Raw genomic sequence first — 27,212 nt, 5'->3', positions numbered from 1 at the left:
TTTTAGTAGTGCACACTTTATTCGTTTATGAACACACCTTAGCCAACTTGCCCCAACTCTGTTACAGCATTCCTACTGACATCACTCATTTATTACAATTCCCCACAATTTGCACTACCTTCTGCCCTCAGGTTTTATTTACAATTAAGAATTTGTACATGGCACAAATCAACTCGGTTCTTGGTGCTCACTGTGATGAAATCAAACAGTCCTCATTGTGATGAAATACTGCTCTCCAGCTTTTGGGAAATAATTTTATTTATTGTATATATAACCAGAGAAAGTACCTTAGATGTACAAAATACTCAAGGCTTTTGTAGCAGCAATGAGGTACCCTACCTCATATAGCACAGTAAAAGATACTGTAAACTGACAATCAAAGAATACTTAAAACAATAATAGAAAACCACACATACTAGGCATACAACAGATTGACTCACAAGCTGAATTCTTCAAAGTTGACTTTTGGTGAGGCTTTTTATTTTAAATGAGCCAGGAAAAAAAAAGAATCGGGGGCTGGGGATTTAGCTCAACGGCATAAGCGCCTGCCTTGCAAGCAGGCAGTTGTGAGTTCAATCCCTGGTACCGATAAAAAGAAAAAAGACAAAAAAAAAAAAGAAAAGAAAAAAAAGTATCTAAAAGACATGTATGTGTGTGTTCTTGAGATAAAAGACACATACCAAAACCTGTCATCTTATTGAAGGTATATTTTGTTCAAGTAACTGTTTTCTTTCATTTTTTTTTTTTCCCTGAGACAGGGTGTCACTTTGTAGGTCAGCTGGCCTTGAACTCATGGCTCTGCTCCTGCCTCAGCCTCTCAAATGCTGGGATCACAAGAGTACACCCCCATGCCCAGCTATGTGACTGTTTTCTTAAGTTGCTTTCTCATAGCAAGTTTATAATGTTCTGAAAAAGAATTATTTATTACCAGAGGAATGATTCATCTCAATTTATTGTGAGATTAATAACAGTTGCTTTCAATATTCAAATGTCAAGATGTTGGAAGGCAAAAGTACATTTTATAATTATGTGGCACTACCCAGTAGTTGCTTAATCAGAAATCATGTATTTCCTTCATATCTCAAAAAAGTATTCCTTTTGCAAATGTCTTCAAGGGTACAGATATAACTTGGTTGTAGAGTGTTTACCTTGCACATGTGAGGCTCTGTGTTCGAGCCCCATTACCCTTTAAACACTATGACCAAAATTATAGCACATTTCACAATGAAAAATCATCTACTAGCAACTAAAGCGATTTTGTATAACCTTCCCAAGAGGAATATAACACTGAAAAAACATACCTCTGTAGTACTGTAATACAGAATCCTTTATGACAATTATAGGACTTCAGTATTTCACTTGGTGTAACCAGTCTGTCCTATATATTTCCTGTAATCATCTTTGAAAAGCAGCACAAACCATTTTGGCTTTTGAGATTTCTTTCTTTTTGGAGACAGATGGTTGCTGTGTGTCCAGGCTGGCCTTGAACTTGCATCTCTCCTGCCTCAGTGTCCCAGATGCTGGGATCACAGCTGTGCACCACCAGGCCCGGCTTACGTTTTTGAGAATTAACTTTTTAAAAAGGTACTAAAAGATGGAATCTGTGGCCGTCGCGGCTGCCCTCACTTGGCCGCCCTGTGTCCTGCAGGGGCACTTCCGTCTCGCGTTCTCCTCTTTTGCTCGGCCTGAGCAGAGCCAGTTTCTCCCTCACTCGCTTCACTTTTACTTTTTAAAGTAAACTTTGTCACCGTTTTAAAAAAAAGGTCATATTGGTGAATAATATTTGTGTTACTTCTTACAAAATACATTTTGCACTACAATTTTTTTCATTTTTGAAAGTTACAACATTTTTTTGTCTGTGGGCAACTTTCTTTTCTCCCAAAAACTCAAGGACGCTGTACAAGTTTGCTCTTACTTCCTTCTTGCTCACTGAGTTTGAAGTGAGTGTAGGCGAGAATGCCAAATAAAGTACATAAAATGCCGAGACCCTGATTAACTGACAGTGGATCCTTAAACAAAACATATCCTCCACATAAGGTAATGCAGAACTTGAAGTGTCCGAACATGTTGTATCTGGGTTTTCAGATAAGGATACAAATGGCAGCAAGCTGGATATTAGGTACAAACCTGTACAAACTTCAGTAAAATTAACAAGAAGGTGACACCGTGCTCTTCTGGAATGTACACACACACTCACACAAAGCGTGCAAAAAAAGTGAGAAACTAGGTGTGGTGTACCTTCGTATAGTCCAAGCACTCTGGGAGGCTGAGGCAGGAGGATTCCAAACTCAAAGGCCAGCCAACCCACTTGGTGATTCAGTGAGACCCTATATCAAAATTATAAACAGGGGCATATAGTTCAGTACTGAGTTCAACCCTCGGTATCAAAAAAACAAACAGAAATGTGACAAGAGACTGCTGCAGTGGTTCCTGTTGACCTCTCCAATGAAGAAAGAGGTTACAACTCAAGGTGAGGGAAGAAGGTCAGAACAAAGGACAGAGACTGTACTGCAGTCTATGATTTGTTGCACACCAGCATTTCTAATGGACTGTCCTTGGTGAGGCGAATACTCCGGCATTTCAGACATAGGAAGGAAGAGGACGTGACAGAGGGACACGCCGAGTGCCGATCACAGCACGTGAGCCCCTTCACATGACACGGGCGACACTGTGGCCGCCACCTCCCAGCGCATCTCACTCACTCCACTGCACACTTGCTCCTTCTACGGGTGGAGGCGCAGGGACTTAACTTGCTGCAGATCACAGAGGGTTTTAGTGGCAGAGCTGGAAGTCCAAGCACAGATGGGTTTACTGAACGCCAACGTCTCTATTCTAATCTAGTACAGGACTGCTGACTCCTTCTGGATTGAGGTTCTCCCATATCACTGCTCATATAAAAAGCAAACACTCACCTTTGTTAACACTTATCATTATTTTAAGTATAATTTTTAAATAGCAGTATTTATGAGCAGTAACGTCTGCTAGGTGCTTGACGCCTATTCGTTTTCTTTTCCTCTTTTTGCTGTGCTGGGGACTGAGCCCAATGCCTCACACAGGCGAGTAAGTGTGAACCAACCACTGCCCTTTACTCCATCTTCATCCACCACCAGTGACACCCCGAGAGCTCCCCAGCCTGCTCTACCTCACAGGAAGTGAGCAGGCTGAGCGTCGGACTTGGCCTGTCTGGCTCCAAGCTCAAGCTTTGGCTCTGTTTTGAGGTCAAGTAAGTGCAACTGGACAGGGTCAGTGCCCAGGACCACGTGGCCAAGTACAGGCTACCTGTGCTTGCTGGATCGATGGAGGCGATTTCTCGGGATAGAGAAAATTTTCCTAAGAACACTTATATAACCACAATAAAATAAGTTTTACTTTTACTTATAAGCTATCTTTGCACAGGCACTAATGCTTGTGCGTTAGATTTCTGCATTTCTTCTATACTCTTTAAAGCAGTTTGTGCTCTGTTAAAGAGATTTATACTAAAGGAAAGGCAAGTTTAAAGCAGCCAGGCACGCTGGCATGTACCTGTAATCCCAGCATTTGGGAGGCTGAGGCAGGAGGACTGCAAGTTTCAAGCCAGCCTGAACTCCATAGGGAAGCCCTGCCCCAGTTAAAAAACAAAAACAGACAAAACAAAACCACAGTGTGCTTCCCATCTCACTTGAAGTACAGTGCATATGTGAAAACTCATTCGGTCCAGGTCCCTGTTACCTCTCAGTCTGCTACCTGGCCCCCTTTGCTCATCCTGCTCCATGCACGCAAGCTTCCTAGCTCCTCTTGGTCCTGTGACTGCTGCTCCTCTGCCTAGAATGTTCTTCCCTGTCCTCACTGCAGGAACAATCCAGTCCCTTCTGTCCTCATCTTCTGATGAGGCCTTCTGAGTACCCTACCCTAAATATCAGCCTTCTCCCCCACATCTGTACCTGCTTTCCTTCTCCTTGGCAATTACAATACCAAACACTGTATGTACGTTTTTTCTTGTAAAGTCTATATTCTTCATCAGAATTTAAGTCTGTGAAGGCAAAGGTCATGATACATATTCACTATTGCACTTCCAGTGGCTGGCATACAGATGTTCAGAATGTGAATGAGGGTGGGGGATACAGCTGTGTGGCACAGTGCCTGCCTGGCAAAGGTGAGGTCATGAGTTCAATTCCCAGCACAGAAAAAGAAGAGGAGGAGAAGGAGGAAGAGGAAGAGAGGGAGGAGGAGGAAGAAGAAAGAAGAGGAGGAGGTGGTAAATGAATGGTTGATAGTGGAGGCTCAATAAACACTTGTGAAGTAAAAGACAGGGCACGTTCTTGGATGCCTTGATTAGCAGCACAATGCACACACAAGTTCTGGGACTACACTACATGCATTCCATTCTGAACATCATGCTAATCAGCTGTGTGAACTACTTCATCTCTTTTCCCTATTTAAAAAATAAAATGATAGGGTTGGAGATTTAGCTCAGTGGCACAGTGCTTGTCTGCCACTGCAAGGTCATGAGTTTGATCTCCAGTACCAAAAAAATTTTTTAAAAAATAACAGACTAGGGGGCTGGGGATTTAGCTCAGCGGCATGAACACCTGCCTTGCAAGCAGGCGGTCGTGAGTTTGATCCCCTGTACCGATAAAAAAAAAAATACAGTTAAAAAGTAACAGACTTTCCTTCACAGAGGGACTGTAAGAATTAAATGGATCAATATATACAAAACGTTTCCAATAGTATCTGGCATAAAATAAATGTACTTAGTAGTTTAAATTTTTTTATCATTGCTATTTATTCATATTTGGCCAGTATGCTAATTATTCACTGTGTTGGATCTCAGTATTCCCCACGCCTCTTTTTGTGTGTGTATCTTTTTGAGACAGTGTCTCACTGTAGTTTGTGCTGGTCTTGAACTCACTTTGTAGCCCAGTCTGGCCTCGAGCTCACAATGATCTTCCTGCTTCAACCTCCCAAATGCTGGGATTACAGGCATGTGCCACCACACCCGGCCCTCCTTTCTACAAATCAGTAGACTCTAATGAAACAGTCCCAGACTTGGGGGACCCATTCTTCACGACTGCCTAAGCAGAGTGAAATATACAGAGAAACAGAATGACAAGCAGAATGGTGAAAATGGGGAAATGATGCTGACCCCCAAGGTGACTTTGTTTTAAAATGTGAATTATTAAAAAAATAACTGCGCAAACCCATCCCCAAGCACTATAAGTACAAAGACACACTCCAAAACCAGACGCCAGGGGTCTGAAGTTAGCTTTTGTTATGTGAGCTAACACACCTCTGCTTTAACATTAGATGACTAAGGGGCTGGGGATTTAGCGCAGCGGAATAAGCGCCTGCCTGGCAAGCGCGAGGTCATGAGTTCGATCCCTGGTACAAAAAAAAAAAAAAAAAATCAAATATTAGATGACTGAAAAGTGACTGAAATTCAAGCCTGCACCACATTATTCATTCAGCAAAGATTATTTAAACCAACTATCTAAGAAATGATAGCCTAAGCTAATTTTTACTGAGGAAAGTTTACCTATCAAAAAAACTCAGACACATTCATGCTAAAACAAAAAAGAAACTCATTTCCTGAGATCTTATTGTTTTAAAATTTTAGAGTGGAAAGATACTGAAAAAGACTAAAACTAACCACTCTTTTTAATTTAGGCCATGAGATAGTGTGACACTCAAGAAAGGACTGAACGTGACAGTTTTGGAAACATAAAAGACCAAGCATTTGTAAGGTGCTGTTAAAAGGATACGTGACTGGTGATGTGTTTCCAATGATCCAATAAATTGATAAATTCACCATGAACGCGATTACTCCAGACAGCAGCACCATAAGCTACAAGTAAAACAAAAGAATCATGAACACAAAGCACAGTCATCATTATAATCCAGTAAAGATGTATTTTAAAAATTCGAACATCAACTATTAAAAACAAGACTAGCAGCCGAGCACAGTGGTACATGCCTGTAATCTGAGCGTCCTGGGAGCCAAGGCAGGAGGATTGCAAATTCAAGCCAGCCTGGGCAACCCTGCAACTTATCAAAAGCCTTTTTCAAAACTGTGAAGTAAAAAAGGGGCTGGAGAAGTAATGAACCGAAGTGTTCAATCCCCAGTACTGGGGGAAAAAAGAGGACTAGAAAAAGAATTAATCTGGAATACAGCAAGAACTGAATACAGAAGAGTAGAATGAACAGTGTTAAAAATGAAACCATGCAGAAGAACCAATGGAAAATCTGCAATAATAAACTTGTTTCTGAATATATGTTCATTTTTGCTCACTTTTCGAATTCATCTAAGGAAGGAATATTTTGTAGTATATTTTTCTTCTTTTCTTTTTTTTTGAGACAAGGTTTGGCTATGTTACCCAGGTTGGCTTCTAGTCCCTAGACTCAAGGAATCCTCCTGCCTCAGCCTCTCAAGTAGCTGGGACTGCAGGGGGGCATAGCCATGCCCAGCTGTAATAACTTATTAAGGAAGTAATACATATGCATTATAGAACCAGAAAACAAAGATAAATTTTTAAAAAAAGAATAAGAAATTATTATAATCCTAATCCCTATGCCATTTTGGAATATAGCCCTGCAGGTCTTTTTCCACTGCTCAGTTTTATTTATATTTGAGACAATAAACATTCATTGGATAGCTACAAAGTTAGGACCAGGCATTGAAAAGAACAAAATACATACAAAGTTATTACCCTCAAATAACTCAGTAACTACTTGAATACACAATAAAAAAAATGGTAACAGAAGTTTATGTTTATACAATTTATGTGCCCAAAATTGTTCTAAATATTTTATAGGCACGAATCCATTTCACTTTTTTTCTTTTTTGTGTTTTTAGTGGTAGTGAGGATTTAACCCAGGGACCCACTCTTCATCCCCAGGTCTCTCTTACTTGTTTATCTGAGCCAGGGTCTTGCTGAGTCACTAAACTGCCCAGGCTGGACTCGAATTTATGATCCTCCTGAGTCAGTTCCCAGAGAGCTGGGTCACAAGTGTGGATCATTCATTTAATCCTTTTAAACCACGGGGTAGCTGTAAAAATACCCTTTTTAAAAGATGAAATAACAGAGCACAGAAAGCTAAATAACTAGCTTAAGATCAGCAAGCTAGTAAGGAGCAGCAGTGAGATCATACCCAAGCAGTCTGGTTCCGGAGTGCCTGCTTTTAATCAGTGTGGCTCTCAAGAGCACACGCAGATTAAAACAGTTAAGGCCCCAAGCAGGGAAACACAGGGCAATGTGCGGAGTTACGTAAGCAAAGGGCATGTTCACGGACAGAGCAGAGATCAACTTGGCCAAGGAGCGGAATCAGTGCAATGTACTGCTGCATACACACAGAATGTTCTGCTCAAACCTGTCCTACGGTTTTATTTTAAAAATTACAAAGCCATTTTATATCTCTAAAGGGAATTTAAATATTAGCTAGCAGTTACATTACTAAGAAGTTTAAATTCCAAGGAAAACATATTTGAAGAGATTTCCTGTCTTAGTTAAGCTTTAGCAGATTTTAAAATAGTATAGTCATAAGAGACTCAGAGGAAGCTGGGGATTTAGCTCAGTGGTATAAGCACTGGCCTGGCAAGCGTGAGTTCGTGAGTTCAACCCCCACTACCAAAAAAAAATAAACAGGATCAGAGGAGTAGGATCTACATCCTTTTTAGGTTAATAAGAGTAATGCTACATTGCTTTTAATCAACAGTGTCTGTTAAATAGAAAGTGTTCCTTAAAGATTAAAAAAACTTAAAAAATGTGTAGAATATATTGTTAATTGTATTGAGTCCACAAACCTCACATACCTACAGTATTTCTTGATGACCTAGCATATCACTAAAGACTCAGCCTGTTTCTGTGACTCAGTGACGCCCCCTAGGGGCAGTAAGGAATGAAGGTGACTTTCCCTTACTAAATGGCTTCAGTTTGCCTGCTTCTATGAGGGATTTTTACAGCCATTCTGTCTCCCTTTGTCTCTCCCTCCTCTCACATCTCGCTTTCTTTATGTATCTATCTGTCTCTCTCGCTCTCGCTCTGGCAGTCCTGCTATGTGGCCTCGGCTGGCTTCTAATGTCTGATCCTTCTGATTCAGCCTCCTGAGTGCTGGGATTACAGGCATGTGCCACCATGCCTGACTTCCTAGTATAAAAACCGGTCAAAGAGTTATCACAAAAAGCCTCTGCCCTTGAAATTTCAGGTGTCTGAACAGAGGCTAGGATATTTGTAAGGTAAGAGGAAATATTTGAGAGATGGCCCAATGAGTGCTACTTTAAAAGAAAGTATATGCCAAAGTAGATGATTTTGAAACATCTATTGGCCTCATGGGTTGAACAGCAGAGCGGCCAATGTGGACTTTGTGTGTCCTGGTGGCATGCTCCCTGCTATGAGGAAGACTGAGAGGAAGGACCTACTGAGTTCAGGAATTTGAAAGCAGCCAGGGCAATACAGAATACCCATCTCGGGATTTAGCTCAGCGGCATAAGCGCCTGCCTTGCAAGCAGGCAGTCGTGAGTTCGATCCCTGGTACCGATAAAAAGAAAAAAGACAAAAAAAAAAAAAAAAAAAAAAAAGAAAAGAATACCCATCTCAAAACAAAGGTCGGGCAGCGGGCTGCTGAAAGTATAGCTCAATGGTTCAGCACTGCCTAACATACAAGACCCTGAGTTTAATCCCAGCACAGTGTGGGGAGGGAGAGAAATGCAGACTTCAGAGTCAGAAAGCACGGATTCAAGTTCCGGCTCTGGAGCTGGGGATACAGCTCAGTGGTACTATATCTTCCTGGCAAGTGTAAGAGCCTGAGTTCAATTTCTAGTACCAAAAAAGAAAAAAAAAAATTTCTGGCTGTTTTTAGCTGTGGAATCTTTGGCCAGCTACTAAACTCTGTCTTTCATTTTCCTCATCAGTAAAAGGAAGAATAACACTTTATTAACCTCATAAGGTTATGAGGAGCAAGTAAGTATTTGTAAATTGCTTTAAACAGTGCACGTAACAGAACGAGGGCTACCAGAACATTTGGTAAATAAATATCACTAATAAAAAAAAATCCCATCAATTGTGTTCTAGACGGCAAAGCTGAGGCAAGCAAAAATTCCTGACGAAGTGTTATGGACTACTGGTACGTCGAAGTCTTGAGCTTGTTACGGGATGGTACTGGGAAGCGGCTAAGTTGAGCCCTCATGTAGAGTTTAGGGACAGAATTAGCACTCTTACAAGGAAAGACAGAAAGGAGCAAGCTTTTCTCCTTTACTGTCAGCTGAGGATCCAAGACAACTGCTTTTTGCCTAGAGAGGGCTTTACCAAGAGCCCAACCATGCTGACAGCTGAGCCTCAGACTGTCAACCTCCAGGACTGTGAGAGATAAGCATTTGTTGTTTAAGCTACCTAGGCCATATTTTTGTAATAGAACCTGGTTATGGTTTGTGTCTAGATGTCCCCTCAAAGCCTCATGCGGTCATGGGGATGGCTTTGTTAGAGGTTGCTGAATTTAGAGTGTGTGTTGGCTCTGTAGTGTAGAGCTGGGATTCAGGGTAAGTGATTGCTGGATCAGTATAAGACTTGTTTTGCCCTTTCCTCTTGTTGCTTTTGCTGTCTTTGGCTGCCATGAACTACTGCCCCTCTGCCATGTGCCACCCTACCTTAGAACTGGCCGATTATGGACTGAAACCTCTATAAACTGTGAAATAACTATAATTTCCCCCTTTTAACTTTGGGTGTCGGATATTCTGTCTCAGCAACAAGGAACGTAACTAAGACACACCTGAATTGAAAGGGAGAATTGTATTTTCTAATTTAAAATGTCCCAAAGCAAACACACACACACACACACACACACACACACACACATATATATCCCAAAGCACACACTTTTGATCCCCCAACTCCACTCACAGGTCTATATTCAGAAAAGGGAGAAAAAGCATGACTTGTGGGCAAGTGCACAAGGATGCCCATGTGAACACTATTCATAGTGGCCAGGAATGGGACAAAAATCAAACACCAAAACAGGACTATTATACTATATTAGACCCTAAAAAGAATGATTTGGAGAGATCTGGATGAGATATTGCTAAGTCACATGATCCCACTTTTGTCAAAAAGCAAATGTTTTATTTAGGCATGTATTTTTATGGATGTATGTAGCAAAGAGGAAAAATACAAAAGAGCAAACACCATAATGCAGACATGACTTACTTTTAAGGGAACCGGATGGGGTAATGGGATGCTGAAGCCTATACAAACAGAAAGGCTGAGGAAAAAGAATCCAGGATAAAAATAGCATATGTGGAAGACTTCCAGGAAAACGATGGAATAGTAAGCAACAACTCAGCCTCTCCAAGATTTGGAACCTAGACACCAGAAGATAACTTGGGAAATAAAAAAAAAAAAAAATGGGGAAACAGATCCCCAGGAACTAGGAAGGATTTGACAGAAAAATGAAAACCTAGGAGAAGTTGTAGAGACATAACACAATGTGGAGAAAGAAAGGGACAATCTGCACTTTCTCCCTGGCTCCCAGCTGGTGGCTCTCAGGAAAGGGAGACCAAATCTACAGAGACAAAATATAACACCACAAGACATCGAGATGCCAGCTTTATAAGAAACTTTCTTTTTTTTTTTTTAAATTTTATTTAAGGAGAAAAAGAAAAGGGTACAAGTTATAGAGAATTTCAGAAAAAATAAACAGTAGGAAATCACTAGCTAATAGATTGCATATTGTCATCTTAGAAATAGTTGTTCAAGTTACAAAATTAAAGCATATAAAGTGGACTTTCAAACAATGAGACTGGAAACAGTTTTGTTCAATGATCCAACAAAATTCAGTAATATGGTTATCTATCTTATACACTCAAATATACATGCAGTTGGGGCTGGGGATTTAGCTCAGCGGCAAAAGCGCCTACCTTGCAAGTGTGTGGTCATGAGTTTGATCCCCGGGACCGATAAAAAGACAAAAAAAAAAAAAAATTATATATACATGCAGTTATATCCTTTAGAGCACTGTCTTTTCCTCTCTTTTGTACAATGACAATTACACATTTTGGGTTTTATTACTCCCACAGTTCTTATTACTTTTTTTTTGAAGAGAGTAAAACCAAATGTGACATAACAGAACAGAGTCAGTCAAACAAGAAACTTTCAACAATACCCTACAAAAAGCCAATGAAGCCAACAATGCCAGTAAGTAAATGTCATGGTTTATGTCTGTGTCCCCCAGGCCTCATGAGTTTGCATTGTGCATTTGTGATGCTTCATTGTCTAGTGCTTGGATTGATGGTGTCAGTGCTCCACCCACATAGGGGTGGAGCCAGGATGTGATGTAATGGCAGGAAGAAGGTGTGTCTTGCTCTTTTGCTGGTTCCTGCTTGCTGTTTGCAGCCACCATGAACTGCGGCCCAGTCGTGCCTGCCTGCCTTGGAGCCAACTGAGTGGGGACTGAAGCCTCCAAAAACTGTAAGAAATAAACCTTTCCTTTCCCAACTTGGGCTTCAGGTATTTTGTCTCAGCAACGAGTAAAAAGTAACTAAGACAGTAAAGAAGAATGAATACATCTGAAGAGATGAGCAGTTAAGCAACAGAAAAAAAAAAAAAATACAAGGAAGTCACTAATGGGAAAAATCACTCAATGATAGGAGTAAGTCAGTACTTCCCAGTAATAACTCTCAAGCTGAATGGTGTCAATTGCCCCTTCAAAAGACACAGATTGATAGCATGAATTTTAAAAAAATTAAATCCAATGATATGCTATATATAAGAAACATATTTAATTCAGAAAGAAACTCACAGATTGACAATCAAAGGATGGAAAACAGTATTCCATGCAACAGGAAACCAGAAAAGTGTAGAAGTAACTATCGTAACTTCAGACAAAGTGGATTTTAAGCTAAAACTGATCAGAATAAACAAAAAGTCACTACATACTGGTTAAAGGAATAATTCAATAGGAAGAGGTAATAATTATAAACATATACACTAAATACTAGCACAGTCTACCTAACTTCATAAAACAAATACTGTTGGACATTAAAAATATCAGATAAACACCAATACAATTATAATGGGGACCTGAATAACCCACTGTCATAAATGGACAGATCAACTAGATAAAAATTAATGAAGAAATACTAGAGTTGAACCAAACCTTTGAACAAATGGACTTAATAGATACCTACAGTGTTCTCTCCAACAACAAAATACAAATTCTTCTAGCAGCACATGAGATATTCTCCAAAATAGACCACATACTAGCCCCATATGGTATGCTTAAGGAAGTGCAAAAGAATCAAAATTATCTCACGCATATTATCAGATTATGGTGCAATAAAACAAGAAATCAATGGCAAAAGAAACCACGTAATTTGCAAATTATGCAAATACATAGCAATTAAAATCCTTTTGAATAATCAATAGATCACAGGTAAAATTAAAGAAGAAATTAGACAGTTTTTCTTTTTTCTTTTTTTTTGTCTTTTTTTGAGGGGGGTCTCGCTATGCAGTTCAGCTCACTTTGTAGCCCAGGCTGGTCTTGAACTCACAACAATCCTCCCACCTCAGCCTCCCGAGTGCTGGGATTACGGTGTGAGCCACCACGCCCGCAATTAGACAGTTTCTACAATCAAACAATAATGTTGGTATGACACACCTGAACCTATGTGATACAATGAAAGCAGTACTAAAGCAGGCACCTTAGAGGAGTGAATTCCCACATCAGAAAAACAGTAAGCTCAAATAACCTGATGATGCACCTTAAGGTTCTAGAAAAACCCAAATACAAAGCAAGGACAAGGAAAGAAATCATAAAGAGCAGAGCAGAGCAGAAATTAATGTAACTGAGATTAAAATATCAATATGAAAAATCAAACAGTGATTCTTTGAAAGAATATGCAAAGGGCCAAGGATATAGCTCAGTGGCACAGTGCTTGCCTGGCAAGCGTGAGGTCATGAGCTTGATTCTGGTATTTAAAAGGGGGGGGGGGCTGGGGATTTAGTTCAGTGGCATAATCCCCTGCCTTGTAAGCACGCGGTCATGAGTTTGATCCTCAATACCGATTAAAAAAAAAAGTAGAAAACCTTTAGCCAATCTTACCAAAATAAGAAAAGACCCAAATCCATGCAATTAAACATGAAAAAAGCAATGAGTTCAGCTCAAATTCAGATCATTGGTTACCTGTACTCTAATAAAACTGGAAGATTCAGAAGAAATGGACAGACTCCTAGATACATATGAACTACCAAAGCTGAACCAAGAAGGTATGAAAATCCTAATAATCTAACATTAGTGTAATAAAATTGAAGAAGTAATAAAAATGCCAACCAACAAAAGCCTAGGAAGTCCCAATTCACTGCAAAATTCTACAGAAACTTTTAGACAAGATCTAACACCAGTACTCAGCAAACTTCTAAGTCAAACTGAAAACAAAGCAGTACTCCCAAAGTCATTCCTGAAAGCACGCACTACCCTGATTCCAAAACCAAAAAGGATTCACCAAAAGGCAAAACAAAACAAAAAACTACAGGCCAATCTCCCTCTCTACCCTCTCCCTCTCCCTCTCTTAATCTTTTTGACACCGTGTTTCACTATGTAGTTCAGGCTGGCCTTGAACTTACTTGGTAACCCAAGTTGGCAACCTCTTGCCTCAGCCTCCTGCTTGCTGGGATTATAGGCATGCACCACTACACCCAGCAAAGGCTAAACTCTTTAAAGAATATACACAAAAATATTCAATATTATAAGGCACTGAAAAAAGAATGCAGCAGGTCACCAAAAAGATACATCATGACTAAGTAGGATTTATTCCAGGGATGCAAAAATAGTTCAACATGCAAAAAGCAATAAACCAGATAAATAGAAAAGTAAGGACAAAAATCCTATGATTCGATGTAGAAAACGAATTTGACAAAAACCCAACATCTATTCATGATAAAAAGCCTGAAGAAAGTAGGTATAATTTTATCTCAATCTGATAAAAAGCCATCTATGACAAATCAACATCCAACATCACACTAATCGAGAAGCTGAAAGCTTTCCCTCTAAAGCAGAAACAAAATGCTCTCACCATCCCTGTTCAATATAGTTCTCGAAACATTAGCCAGAGTAATTAAGATGAGAAATAAAAAGCGTATCAACAGCAAAAGAACAAGTTAAATTATCATTATTTGATGATATGAAGACCCCAAAAACTCATGGAAAGATTCTTAGAAGTAATAACTAAATTCAGTAGCACAACATGATACAAAGTCAGTATTCAAATATCTGTATTCCTGGGGGTCGGGGATTTCGCTCAGTGGAGAAGTACCTGTCTGGCAAGTATGAGATCCTGAGTTTGATTTCTGATACGCACACACACAAAAATCTGTACTCCTGTACACCAATAATAACTCACGGAGAGAGAAAATAGGGAAACTATACTTTTTACAAAGGCATTAAGAGAAATGAAATACTTAGGAATTAACCTACCCAAGGAAGTAAAAGACTTCTGCAATTAAAACTACAGTACTCTGAGAAAAGAAATTGAAAAGGACATGAGAAAATGGAAAGATGTCCCCAGTTGCTCAATACGTAGAATCAATATTGTCAAAATGGTGGTACTTTCAGAACTGTTTACAGATTTAACACAATCCCAATAAAAATACCAATACCATTCCTCACAGAACTAGAGCAAGCAATCCTAAAATTCATACAGAACCTGGGCTAGGGATCAAGTGCTTGCCTGGTAAGTGCAAGGCTCTGAGTTCAATCCCCAGTACCAAAAAAAAATTCATACAGAACCCGAAGAGACCTGAACAGTAAAAGCAATTCTGAGCAAGAATGGCAAGGCAGGGGTATCACATTTCCAGATCTTAAGTTATATACTACAAAGCTACAGTGTTAAAAACAGCATGGTATCAGCAACAAAACAAAACAAACAAAAAAACAATTTGTGGATGAATGGAATACAATACAGAATGCAGAAACAACTCCAGATACACTCAGCAACCTTATCTTTGATAAAGGGGCTGAAATGCTTTTGCTGTAGGAAAGACAGTCTCTTTAACAAATGGTGCTGGAAAAACTGGTTATCTACAAGTAGAAGGTTGAGCCTAGATCCATATCTCTTAGTATGTACTAAACTAAATTCAACGTAGATCAAAGATCTAAATATTAAAATAGAGACACTCAATGTGCTGAAAGACAAAATAGGTCAAATTCTTAAAGACATAGTTAAAGGCAAAGATCAGAACCCTAGTTGTAGCAGAAATAATACCAAGAATCAACAAATGGGATCATATCCAATTAAAAGCTTCTGCACAGCAAAAGAAGTAACCAATAGAGTAAAGATACAGCCCACAGAAGGGGGAAAAAACTTTGCCAGCTACTCCTGCAAAGACTAATATGTAGAATACATCAAGAACTCAAAATATTAGACCTTTCAAATGCAAAGAGCAAGTCAAATAATGGACATTGGAAATGAACATACACTTCTCAGATGAAGTAGTACGAATGGTAATAAAACATGTTCAATATTGATGGCCATTTGAGAAATGCAAATTAAAACAACACTGAGATTCCACCTGACTGCAGAAAGAACAGCTGTCATCAAGTGCAACAATAACAAGAGCTGGAAAGGCTGGAAAGAAAAAGAAACTTCCTGGTTGCTAAGAGCATAAACTGTGAAAACCAGTCAGAGAGTCCTCACAAAGACCAGGAATTTCACTGGACCCTGCTATTTCCCTTCTAGGAATCTTCCCAAAAGAGTTAAAAGACATCCTAACACAGCGATACAGGCATACCCACTGTTACAGCAGCACAGCTCATAAGAGCTAAATCTTGGAAGCAGCCTAGATGTTCATGGACAGATGAATGGATATAAATGTGGTCTTTATACACAATAGCAAACTAGTGTGCCACAAAGAAGGATAAACTTGAGTCATCCGAAGGAAAATTGGTATTCTTTGTGACCATACTGATAAGTGAAATGAATCAGATACACAAGCTTAAATATCACATGGTGGGCTGGGGATTTAGCTCAGCGGCATAAGGGCCTGCCTGCCAAGCACTAGGTTGTGAGTTCAATCCCCGGAACAACAACAACAACAACAAATATATATATCAATCACATGGTTTCTCTTATACGAAAAATCAAATCTATAAAAAAAGTGCAAAATAAGAGACAAAACATAAAACTTATTGTAATCCATCATGGCCAGTGTATATAAAGGTGTAATTTATTTGGTTTTTCAGGGTTTTTTTTTTTGGTCTCACCTTGTAATTCAGGCTGGTCTTGCCCTCACTATGTAATCTAGCCTGGCCTCGAACTCACAATGATCCTCCTGCCTCAGCCTCCCAAGTGCTGGGATTATAGGCATGCATCACCACGCCTAACTCTTAAAAGTGTACTATGATTTAATGTAATTGCTTTACGTGTTTATGTTCTTTGGACTGTTAGTCTGGCTGTTAATCTGTTTATGGTATTTAATTTGATAAGGACACAAAATAAATGAATCTAACTCTGGGGTAGAGGGGACGGGAAAAAACTGAGATGCTTTGTGCCTGTACCAATTCCTTACAACCAATGGCATCTCATGTACTACAAACATGTATTTATTAAGAATAAATTTTTAATCAAATACTATCCAAAATGACTATATTACATAAAAGTATACACATACGCATGTATGCATATTTATGTGCACATAAAAAAAAAGAGTATCATCAAAACAGTAAAGCATTTTAAGGATTCCAAGGGCTTCCACTTTCTTCTTTTTTTTTAATCTTTCTTGAGACAGGGTTTTACTACACAGTTCTGGCCTTGAGCTCACTTTGTAGCCCAGGCTGGGCTCAAACTCATAACAATCCTCTTGCCTCAGCCTCCCGAGAACTGGGATTACAGGAGTGCACCACCACAGCTGGCTGTTTTTCTTCATATTTTTATGTATGTTCGAAATCTATACAATGAGCATGCATTATTTTTATCAAAACAAAGCCAACAAACCTGCATTTTCATTATAAAAATTAAAATTAAACATCACAATTATTTGTGGGCTGTAGATTGACATCATCAAACAGTAACCAGGCATCCAAAGATCTGAATTATAGCCTTGGTTTGGCCTCTAACCTAGGCCAAAACCTATCTCTCTGTGCCTGTTTCTTCATCTGAAACACAACCTTTTCCTTGTCATCCATGAAGGGTGATTAAGAAAATTAAATGTGAGAACAGATCTGAGATTGTATACTGAGACAGTGTACTCTATAAAGTGAAAATTGTATTACTTTTGGAAAGATTATCATTACTTTGTGTCTTAAACACCAAAATAATCAGAACTTACCACAGCAGAGACGGACCAGGGACCAAATATTCCTCCCTCTCCAAACACTGGCTCAAAGAAGGGCACAGCGACTAGCAACATGGCAGAAGACATTGGAGCCTGGTAATACAGCAACTGCATTGAGTTGACTTGCAGCTCATGCTGTTTGGCACCTACCCACTGAAAATTAGGAGATAAAACAAGTCAGACAAAAGAAAAGCATCACCGATCAAAGACGCAACTCTAACCACGCAGATGGAGATGTGGGGCACAGGCTCAGAGAAGAAGGCACGCCTAATTATTCTGTAAGACTGCAAAGGTCAGTCAGATATATGAATACTCTTCAAACCCTGGGTAAGAGGAGGCTTACAAATTCAATTTCAATCATCTGTTTTCTATTTCTCCACTTCTCAATTCTGTAAAAGTGGGGAAATATCTTCCCTTCCTGATCCTACTGAAGAGGGAAAAGTATATGCATGTAGGGGCCCAAACTCATCAGAGATCTTGGGAAACTAAGGCAGGCAGGGAAATTTAGGTGATGAGAAGAACTGTAAGTACAGTCTTTCTAAAATTGGTCAAAAAAGAAAAACAGACTGGGTTATAAGGCAGGTTAGAGACTAACAGACTGACCTTGGTCATGTCCAGCAGGCTGCCAGTGTCTGTGGTTTAAAAGCTATTTGGTCTTTTTCGTCACTTCAGGAAACCCAATCAATGGTAGAAGACAACGTTCCTCTCTATGGATGACTTTTCTGTGCCTAGTATTCCCCAACCAGTGCAATATACACTGATCACTGCAAATCCTAAAACACTGTAACATTCAGTAGAAGCAACACCTCAAAACCTCAACTCCCATCAGTCCTCAAAATGCTTCCAAACACGACTGAAAAGGAGCCTTTGAGATCTGCCAAGAAGAGTCATGCTTTTGAGTAACTTTTACACACTCCCTTCCCCAAGGGCTGGGCGCCCTGTTCCAGAAGTGCCTTTCCTCTCCACTTCTCGGCCAGCCTCACCGGCGGCTGTGGTCTCCGCCTCTGCCACAGAACTCCCTGGAATGGTGGGCCTTGCTGTCCCTCACCCTTGCACACCCTGGCTTGTGCCTGCCACCCTCTCACGCTCTCCTGAAGGGCACCATCACCACAGCCGCAGGCCTTCCTGACTGATCATCTCTTTCTTTCCTGCTGATACTCACGGCTCAGGCCGCCCTTCTGCGAGGTCTTCTGTCATGCTTGGGACAGAACTTTGAGCCTCACAGGCACTAGGCAGACACCCACCTCCTGTGGGCTACACTGCCAGCCCTTCCTGAGTATCTGCAACCTCTTGGCTTCCACAGCTCCCGGCCATTTTCACTTAGCCTGCTGCAGAACTGGTTTAAAATCAGCCACCTGCCTTCCAGGACAGGGCTCTCCTGTGTCGCTCCAATCCGTACTGCCATCCTCTCCCCAGGAGCCCACTCCCCGCTTTCCTCTCTCACATTCTGTCCCATGGACAGAATGTCTGCAAGGTCTCGGGGGTGGCTCTCACTTTCCCAGGTCCACGCCTCGGCCCTGCTGCCTTCACTCCTAATGAAGCAGAGACAGGTCCCAAGGCTCACTCGCCTTCCTTTCTTCTCTTAAGGCCCCTTCACTGGCACCACAGTTACGCTCCTTCACCACAGGGATGATCCAGCCACTCCACCTAAACTCCTGCAGAGCACAGACACTTCCTCCGAGGACAGTAAGACTCCACCAGCTGGTCTCATCTGAACCTCAGCTCCGGCCTTGTGGGACGCACCTAGGGACTCCAGCCTCACTGAACTAATCCAGTCCGTCTCGAATTCTCTGTGTCTTCATCAAGTAAAGGAAAGACCTGCTACATCCCACGGCTGAGCAAACTCCTGTGCATCCTTCCACTTAAACAGTTAACTTTAGGTCTTACATCCACACTCTGAAACAAGAACTGCCATCTAGTCCCCAGAACATTTCTCACGCCAGGAGCCCACCAGCTGTCTCCACGTGCTCCTACAATGCTGGGTTATAGCTGCTTTCCATGAATGTATCCCCAAGGCTAAGAATCAGGCAGAAGAGATGCCTGCTGAATGAACAAGTCAACTTTTGTTACTAAAAGCTAACAGCTAAGGACTCCTTTTTCAATTCCTTTTAGTGTCTCCAGCAGTGCAAAAAATGACTTAAAAAATACACAGATTTTCAAGAGGCAGATACAACAGGAATTTTGGGGGGATCTAGCTGTGGTAAGAATACTTTTACTATTTATTGGTAACAGAATTTGCTCATTAGATTACTATTGAGTCTACAATCATTCACTGGTCAATCTCATTTCAATCTCATTTCAAAATCTATCTTAAGGATAAAAAAATCCTTTGATTCTAATCATCAGTAATTTTAAGACTTCTGTGAACAAAAATAGTCATACTGACACAAACAATGAGTACTGTGAATAGAAATTATGTATAAGGAGAATAGAAACTAACATTTGATAAATGAAAAATCTTAATTTTAGTAAACATTTAACCCACTTAGGCCAAAAAATGCACTTAACAGATAAATGGGAATGTTCATTTACTGTACCTAATTACAAAGTTTAAACTCACTAAAGTGCATCCAAATAATTTTTATTTTTTAAGCACAAAGTTGAGCTCCTAAGACTTCTCTGCAGTAAAAGACAGGATATCAGAGCTAAGTAAGTAGACTGAGTGAGGGCTCCATTTCTTCATGCTACTGTTCTTGCCTTTCATAAACAGCTCTCAAATACCAAAAAAAAAAAAAAAAAAAAAAAAAAAAAGAGTATTTGCAGCTATACTACTTTAAAAAAAAAAAAGCTATAGAAATGATCACTGCCATAGTTTAAAATTCTAGGGCTGAGTTACTGAACCCCTGACATTTCTAACAAGAATGCTTTCAGGTGTACCTACAGCCTAGCCTCACTACAGTAAGTTAATGTAGTGTAAAACTGATTACAAACTTTGGCTTTGAGTCCCTATGCAGGCACACTCAGAACTCAGACCAAGGTTTTCATTACTGAGAAAACACTGTTTCCTCGTACTGTGCGCTAAGTTGTTTATTCCCCACTGCATAAGAAATAAAAGACATTTGTATGCTGGGATTTTATGGTAAAGCCGTAAGTGAATTCATGAACAAATTTTTGATGAATGTCAGCTATAACAGACAAGGCACTGTTGTGCCTGAAAAAGTGAGGTACTTTTTAAATTTGTTTTTCTGTTTGCTTGTTTTGGTTTAGTTTTTGAGACAGGGAATCACTATGTAGCCCAGGGTAGCTTTGACCTCTTGATGATCCTCCTGCCTCAGCCTCCTGAGTGCTGGGATTACATGTGTGCACTACCACACCCATCAAACCACTTTAAAAATACTCGGTTGATATAAACTATTAAAAACCAATACATAAGTTAAGGCAAAGAAAAAATTTTCTTTCCTGTTCAAATTCCTATAACTTAGTCATTTCTTCACAGCAAACTTCAAAATCAAAGAATAAATGATGAATATAACCAAAGAGCTTACAAAGCAGAAGTCTTATTTCTCATTCTGTAAAGCTTGCCCAGAAAATAATGTAACTTCACCCCAAACTCAGTGTGTTAAGCACGGGTATTATACACTTACAAACAAGTAGGTATTTGGTGAGCATCACACACCAAGTTCCTGTTTCCTTTCTTCTCTTCACCTTGAGTCAGACAATTTATGCATTACGCTCTCTTCCCAACAGTCTATTGCCTCTATACTGTATTTTCTAAACCTTGGGATACAGCTTCAAAATTTATGAAATCTGCTAAAAAGGCACATAAAGAAAAAGAAAATTACCAACCACTTGATAAAGAGATGTAACTAAAACACCAAGAGCTGCAAACACCATTCCAAGGAAATTAAACTTCACATCGTAATAAGAATTTAGGATTACACCTAAAGTTATAGGAATCTGTAAAGAAAAAAAGGCAAATGCTGTTCAGTTTACGTTCAAGATACATACACTCTGCATTCCTTTTACTCTGTCTTATATGCTTAGTCACAAACACTTAATTGGGTAACAATGAAAGAGGCTTTTTTTTTCCATTTGGGAAAACTATTAATTCTACCTCCTAAACAGCAATTCTTTATTGCTGTTCACATTTAATTCTATTTTAAATTTGGGGTAAAATGATGAGTTAATGCGGTATGCAAGAAAATACCACAGGTACTTACGCACTGGTAAGTAAAGGGACTCCAAAACTAGCGTTTACAAAACATAAGCAAAACCACGTAACAAAAACATTAAGATCTTAAATGCAAGTCACCAAATGCTAACATTACTTCTGTGACTCTCCTTTTATTTAAAATGCAGACAGTTTTCTGCAATATGTTGGGCAGGTATATTCTGAGACATTTTGAGTCGACTTTTTCATGTTTATCCTTTGTGATTTGATCTCTCTAGGAGAAAAGCTGTTTTTGAGGTTTTACAGATATTCTGATATACTGGACTACACCACTTTCTTGCCAATCACAGCACTACAGTCCTGTCCAACACTAACTGCTAAAACCCATACGAGCACACCCTTCTTGGGTTAAGAGCCCAGGATAGGGCCAACAAGGCTCCTTCCCCCCCCCCCCCGCCTCCCGCCAAAAAAACTCGAAGTTCGGAAGATTGCTCCGGGATTCCAGATGCTGGGAGAGGGCGTGGCGCAAGGTTAAAACAGAGTGCGTTCAAACTTCCCGGGACGGTGACGTCCAGGCTGAGGGCTGCGCCGCCTGCAGCTGGAGCTACTCACCAGCGTGAGCTGAATCCTGGTGGAGAAGCTCTTCTGGTAGCACAGGGTCTGGATGGCTATAATCACCGGTGTGGTCATGGCCTTCGCCAGCTGATAGGTGCCGATGGTGTTGTTCTGCAGCGAGAGGTTGGTGAAGACCACAAAGCCACAGAAGCTCAGAGCCAGGAGGAGGAGCTTGGAGGGCGGCAGACTTTTGGGAGCAAAGATGTCCAGCTTCTGGCAGATGTATAAGCCCAGCCAGGTGACCACGAAGTGCACCAGGGTTAAGCTCATATTGGGGAAGCCGTGGTGCACATAGATCCATTTGTTGAGGAACACGATGCAGATGGACACTAGCAGGTTGAACAGGAGCCCGGCGGCGATTCGCCCGTGGCCCCGGACTCGCTCGGCCAGAGATGCCATGACCTCCTCCGCGCCGGGCCGTGCGGCCTCCGAGGCGCCGGCGCCGTCGTCCTCTGCCGTCTTCCCCGCCGCCGCCTCACCGACCGGCCGGGGTGAGATAGGCGCCGCCGCGCACTCCCTCCTCACCTCCCGGGGAGCCCGCGGGTCACGTGACCCAGCGCCCGCGCTTCCGCCCAGCGCCGCGACTGCGCAGGCGCGGTGGGGCGTTACAGCCGCTGCCTGCGTGGCTCCGGAGGCTTGGTGCTGCGCCCTGCGGGTGCGCTGGGCTGTGCAGAGCTGAGCAGGTTTTCTGCGAGAGGACAGAAGCTGAGCAAGGTTAGCGTCTTCGCTATGGAGAGGAAAAGATTATATACTGAAGGAGTAATGTAAAAGATTTTACCTTGAAAGTATACGCAGCGTGTGCTGGGTGACACCTGTAATCCTGGCTTTCCAGAGGCTGAGGACAGACAGAGCAAAAGTTCAAGCCTAACCTGGGCAAGCTGTTTCAAAAGAAGAGACAAAAAGTACAATTATAAAAAGGGCTTGGAATTTTTGTTTTGTTTTGTTTTGTTTTGTTTTTTTTGGTACGGGGAATCGAACTCATGACCTCATGCTTGCCAGGCAGGCGCTTAGGCCACTGTTTGGACTATTGGTTCATTCCCCAGTATAACAAGCAAAAACCCTAAACTGAGAGCATGCAGAACCATAATGAGCTCATAATGTAGGTTTTTCAGTATTGTGGCATATTTGCTTCAAACGTTTACTTAGGTACAGATCACATCTCTTCCACCCTTAAATACGGTGATCCTGAAAGGACGTGTTCTGTAGTACCATAGTGTTGTTCACACGCCTAAGAGGCTTAACAGTAATACTCTTAACAGCATCAGATAGCAGTTCAGGTGCAGATTCCGAAGGTGAAGGGGGACTTTAGACTTTGGGTATGTACTGCCTGACTGTGCACATCTTTTGCTTGTTTGTTTTGAGATAGGGTTTCGCTCTGCAGTCCTACATAAGCTTGCTTGTGGCCCAGGCTGGCCTGGAAGTCGCAACAGTTGCCTGAGCCTCCTGAGCGTTTGTGCATGTTTATATTCACACTGCTGCAATGAGACTGACTTACCTTATTCTGCAACACCAAAAATGATTTATCTTCCACAATTTGATAAAAAGGAAATCGTGAGAAATTATTTTTAGTACATGTTTGCAGTTCATAGCGATTACATTCCTTGTGGAGAGCTGGAAGGGTAGAATTTTAATTATTTAATTATTTTCATCTCCACCCTTTCTCTCCTCCCCCTCCCTCCATCTCTTTTTTAAAATCAAATTTTTTATTAGTACATTTTAGATACATATAGCAATCACATCCATCATAGAAACTTTGTGTCTGTACGTATCACTTGGTTCGTTTTTTATTCCTCTCTATGCCTTCAACCCCTCCTCCCCTCCCTATTTGTAAAAGCTTTGTTTCCATGTTTTTCTTTCCTTCTTTTTTTTACGTTTCTCTTCTTTCCTCTCCCCTCTCCTTCTTCTTTGTGGCTGAGTAGTACTCCATTGTATTAAAAAATCCCACATCTTCATATTGCAGGGGTCTCCAGTAGCAGGGTAGTACTCCACTGTATGGATAAATGCCATATTTTCTTTATTCATTCATCTAGAGAAACTGCTTTTACATTTCCAAGGAACTGAACAACCTTTCACAGGGCTTATTATTTTGTAAATTACCTGTTTCTGTCCTCTCTCCATTTTCTTTAGGGATAGTACAGGTAGTACTGTGGGAACTGGGAGACCATTCCCCTCCATCCATTTGAGTTTGGATGGCACCCCAAGGCCAATCATCCTTCCATTATTCTGAGAGAAGTAAAAAATAAAATTACACCGACCCAAGAAATCCCTGAAGGTCTAGGCTAGATTGAGTGCCAGTCAGATCTCCTGGACTCACCTTCGGTAAACTTTTCCCCACCCAACCCTTATTAAAAGTCCATAAATACATACTACATCTTATCCATACAATTATATCAGAGAGAATTATGGGATAGGCACGCTCTCTGAAAGCACCTAAGATGACTCAGTATGCTGTCAGTTAGTCCTGTAAATTACCCAGATGCCCAGTGGGAGACAGCTGCCTGGGGTGGCACCCTGACTTCTCAGTGTGCTGCACCTGGTTCCCTGTTTCCCCCAACACCACTTTTCTGTTTATGCCACCTTTCTTGTTTCTGCTATCATGGACCTTGTACACAAAGCCTGGAATCTACCTGCTGGATCCATGAGCACAGGAGTATTGTCTTATCTTTGTGTAAGACCTTATATGCTTTTGGGGCATAGAAGATTTTTAATGTTTTTAATTCACTTTTTCAGTATTTGAACCCACAGCTTTTTTCATGACAGGCAAGGACTCTGCCTATGAGCTATATCCCCAGAACACAGTATGATGGCTTCTCCAGCGTGGTCAGGAAACAGTCTACTGCTCCATTTTAAATCAATGCTTGGCATTTTATTTTCCTAGAAAATTACGCATTTTACTTAAGTACTTGGTTTGAGTAATATATAGTATTATATACTATTTCACCTAATATTATCTCTGTCTCTCTGTCTCTCTGTGTCTCTGTCTCTCTGTGTCTCTGTCTCTGTCTCTGTCTCTCTCTGTCTCTCTCTCTCTCTCTCTCTCTCTCTCTCTCTCTCTCTCTCTCTCCAGTCTATTAGTTCAGACTATCACTAAACTCAGTATGTGTCCCAGGCTGGCCTTGAATTTGTGGCAATCCTCTTGCCACGGCCTCCTGAGTGCTAGGATTATAGACATATGCTACGATGCCCAGCCTATATACACTGCTTTTTTTTTTTTTTTTCAGTGTTGAGATTAAACCTATCCTAAGCAAGTGCTCCACTGAGCTATACTCTCAGACTTCCCCCTACCCCCCAGGATCTTTTTGTAATCCTCTGCTGGTCTTCTGGTCTTGAATTAGTAGTCCTCTTGCCCCTTACTGTTGGGATTACAGGCATGCACCACCATGCCTGGCTCCCAAACCTTTTTACTTATTTATTGAGACAGGCTCTCACTAAATTGCCTAGGCTGGTAGTAAATTTGTGAGCCTCCTGCCTCAGCCTATTAGCTGGGATGCCTATATTACAGGCATGTACTGCAATGCCAGGTGGGTTTTCTTTGTTCCTTTGTTAGCTCTTCAAATAGTTTATGGATTTTAATGGGTTTTTGAAAGATCTGCTGATTTTTGTCTTTTCAAAGATTATTTCTACCAACTTGTGCCAGGTCATTGTTATAGTATCTATTTGTGCCAGGTCATTGTTATAGTATCATTTTCTGGTGCTGGAGCTCTAACTCAGAGCCTCATGGTTCATTTACTTTTATTTAAATGAGAATAGCTTAGAATAACTTTGGTCACAGACCTTGAGACAATGGATCACTCTCCTTGGCCTTAAGTTTTAAGTAGTCTGATTGATAGTTTTAATTTTCTCTTAAGGAGTTGTTCAAACATTTCTTGAGCACCTGCTTTATGCCAGATCTATTTTTGGCACTTAAGAATAATGTCAAGTAGGGGCTGGGGATTTAGCTCAGCGGCATAAGCGCCTGCCTTGCAAGCAGGCAGTTGTGAGTTCGATCCCCGGTACCGATAAAAAAAAAAAAAAAGAATAATGGCAAGTACAAGCAGACCAAGCCCACTTTTATAGCGCTTAGTGAGAGGACTGGTACTAAGCAACTATAAACCACAATAAATGACCGTTGTAAAGTAAGAGACCATGGTTCTACCAGTACACTAAAATGGCAAGCCCTAAATTTTGGGAAGGAGGTGTGCTGAAAGCCTTCTCCAAGGAAACCAAGCTAAGATTTGAGGTTGGGTAACAGTTAAATTTTTTTTTTTTTTTTGTCTTTTTCATTTTTATCAGTACCGGGGATCAAACTCACAACTGCCTGCTTGAAGGCAGGCGCTTATGCCGCTGAGCTAAATCTCCAGGCTCAGGTAACAGTTAATTTGGGCAGGGTCTGAAGTCTGGTTCTCCCATAATCACCCCGACATATTCTACTTTGTGTGCTGCTCTTCCTACCAGGTTCAAACGTCCCCAGTTCTTAGCGCAGTGTGAGTCTGTCCCCTCTGTACTGCCAGCCTCCGCGCAATTGGCAGCTACATTACTTACTGTGCATTGCTCTTGCTGGGCACTGGCAGCAAGATGCGGGTCACGAGGTGAACCGGCGCTGTCTTTCAGTGCCATGTGATGCTATGCTAAACTGTGGTAGCTGGTGGACTGGGTGTGTTAAATGTGATTCAGCTTTGGATATATATATATATATTTTTTTTTTTTTTTTTTTTTTTTTTTTTTTTTTTGGTGCTGGGGATCTAACTCAGGACCGCGCGCTTGCAAGGCAGGCACTTATGCCGCTGAGCTAATCCCCAGCCCGGCTTTGGAAATTTCAATTAGAATAAATTTAGTGGACCTAGTAGCTATGTTAAGTCAAGGAACATTTTCTGCTTACAATATGTTAAGTGTAGGATGAGTTTACTGAGACATAACTCCATTTTAAGTCAAGGAGCATCTGCTGGGAAAGCATGAACTCTGAAAGTTGGATTGAAAGATCAAAATGTTAGGGCTGGGCTGTATCTCGGTGGTCGCCACCTGCTAGTAGGCATGCATGAAGCTCCATTATAGAGCCCCAGCTTCCAAGAAGAAGAGAACAAAAAGCATAAAATATCAAGTGTCTCCTTTTGTTGAATATATCAGTTATTTCCTTTTAAGATTGCAGAGTGCTGTTCTTTTGAATGAATACACAACTGGTTACCTCATCACAAGTCAAGCAGCACCTAGTTAAAATA

At 40.9% G+C, this 27,212-nt stretch overlaps 1 protein-coding gene across 2 annotated transcripts; it reads right to left on the bottom strand.

Annotated features, from left to right (window-relative positions):
- Window positions 1-22,590, bottom strand: Slc35e3 (solute carrier family 35 member E3). Of its 2 annotated transcripts, XM_003476099.5 has the most exons (5): window positions 22,015-22,589; window positions 21,078-21,188; window positions 17,286-17,444; window positions 5,739-5,821; window positions 1-2,073 (listed from the first exon to the last, which is right to left on the bottom strand). In XM_003476099.5, the coding sequence occupies exons 1-5, from the start codon at window positions 22,414-22,416 to the stop codon at window positions 1,887-1,889; spliced, it is 942 nt and encodes a 313-aa protein (XP_003476147.2). In that variant the 5' UTR covers window positions 22,417-22,589; the 3' UTR covers window positions 1-1,886. The 2 variants fall into 2 exon arrangements, with proteins under 2 accessions (XP_003476147.2, XP_013014954.2); XM_013159500.3 differs by lacking the exon at window positions 21,078-21,188 and having other exon boundaries at window positions 22,015-22,590.
- Between the last annotated feature and the right edge of the window lie 4,622 nt (window positions 22,591-27,212).

Source organism: Cavia porcellus, unplaced genomic scaffold (assembly GCF_034190915.1).
Source record: "Cavia porcellus strain 051 isolate PalLab524CR breed Dunkin Hartley unplaced genomic scaffold, mCavPor4.1 scaffold_8, whole genome shotgun sequence".
In the NCBI taxonomy this organism is placed as follows: domain Eukaryota; kingdom Metazoa; phylum Chordata; class Mammalia; order Rodentia; family Caviidae; genus Cavia; species Cavia porcellus.
Note: the sequence above shows the minus strand (reverse complement) of the source record. Positions and strands in the feature narration are given on the sequence as shown.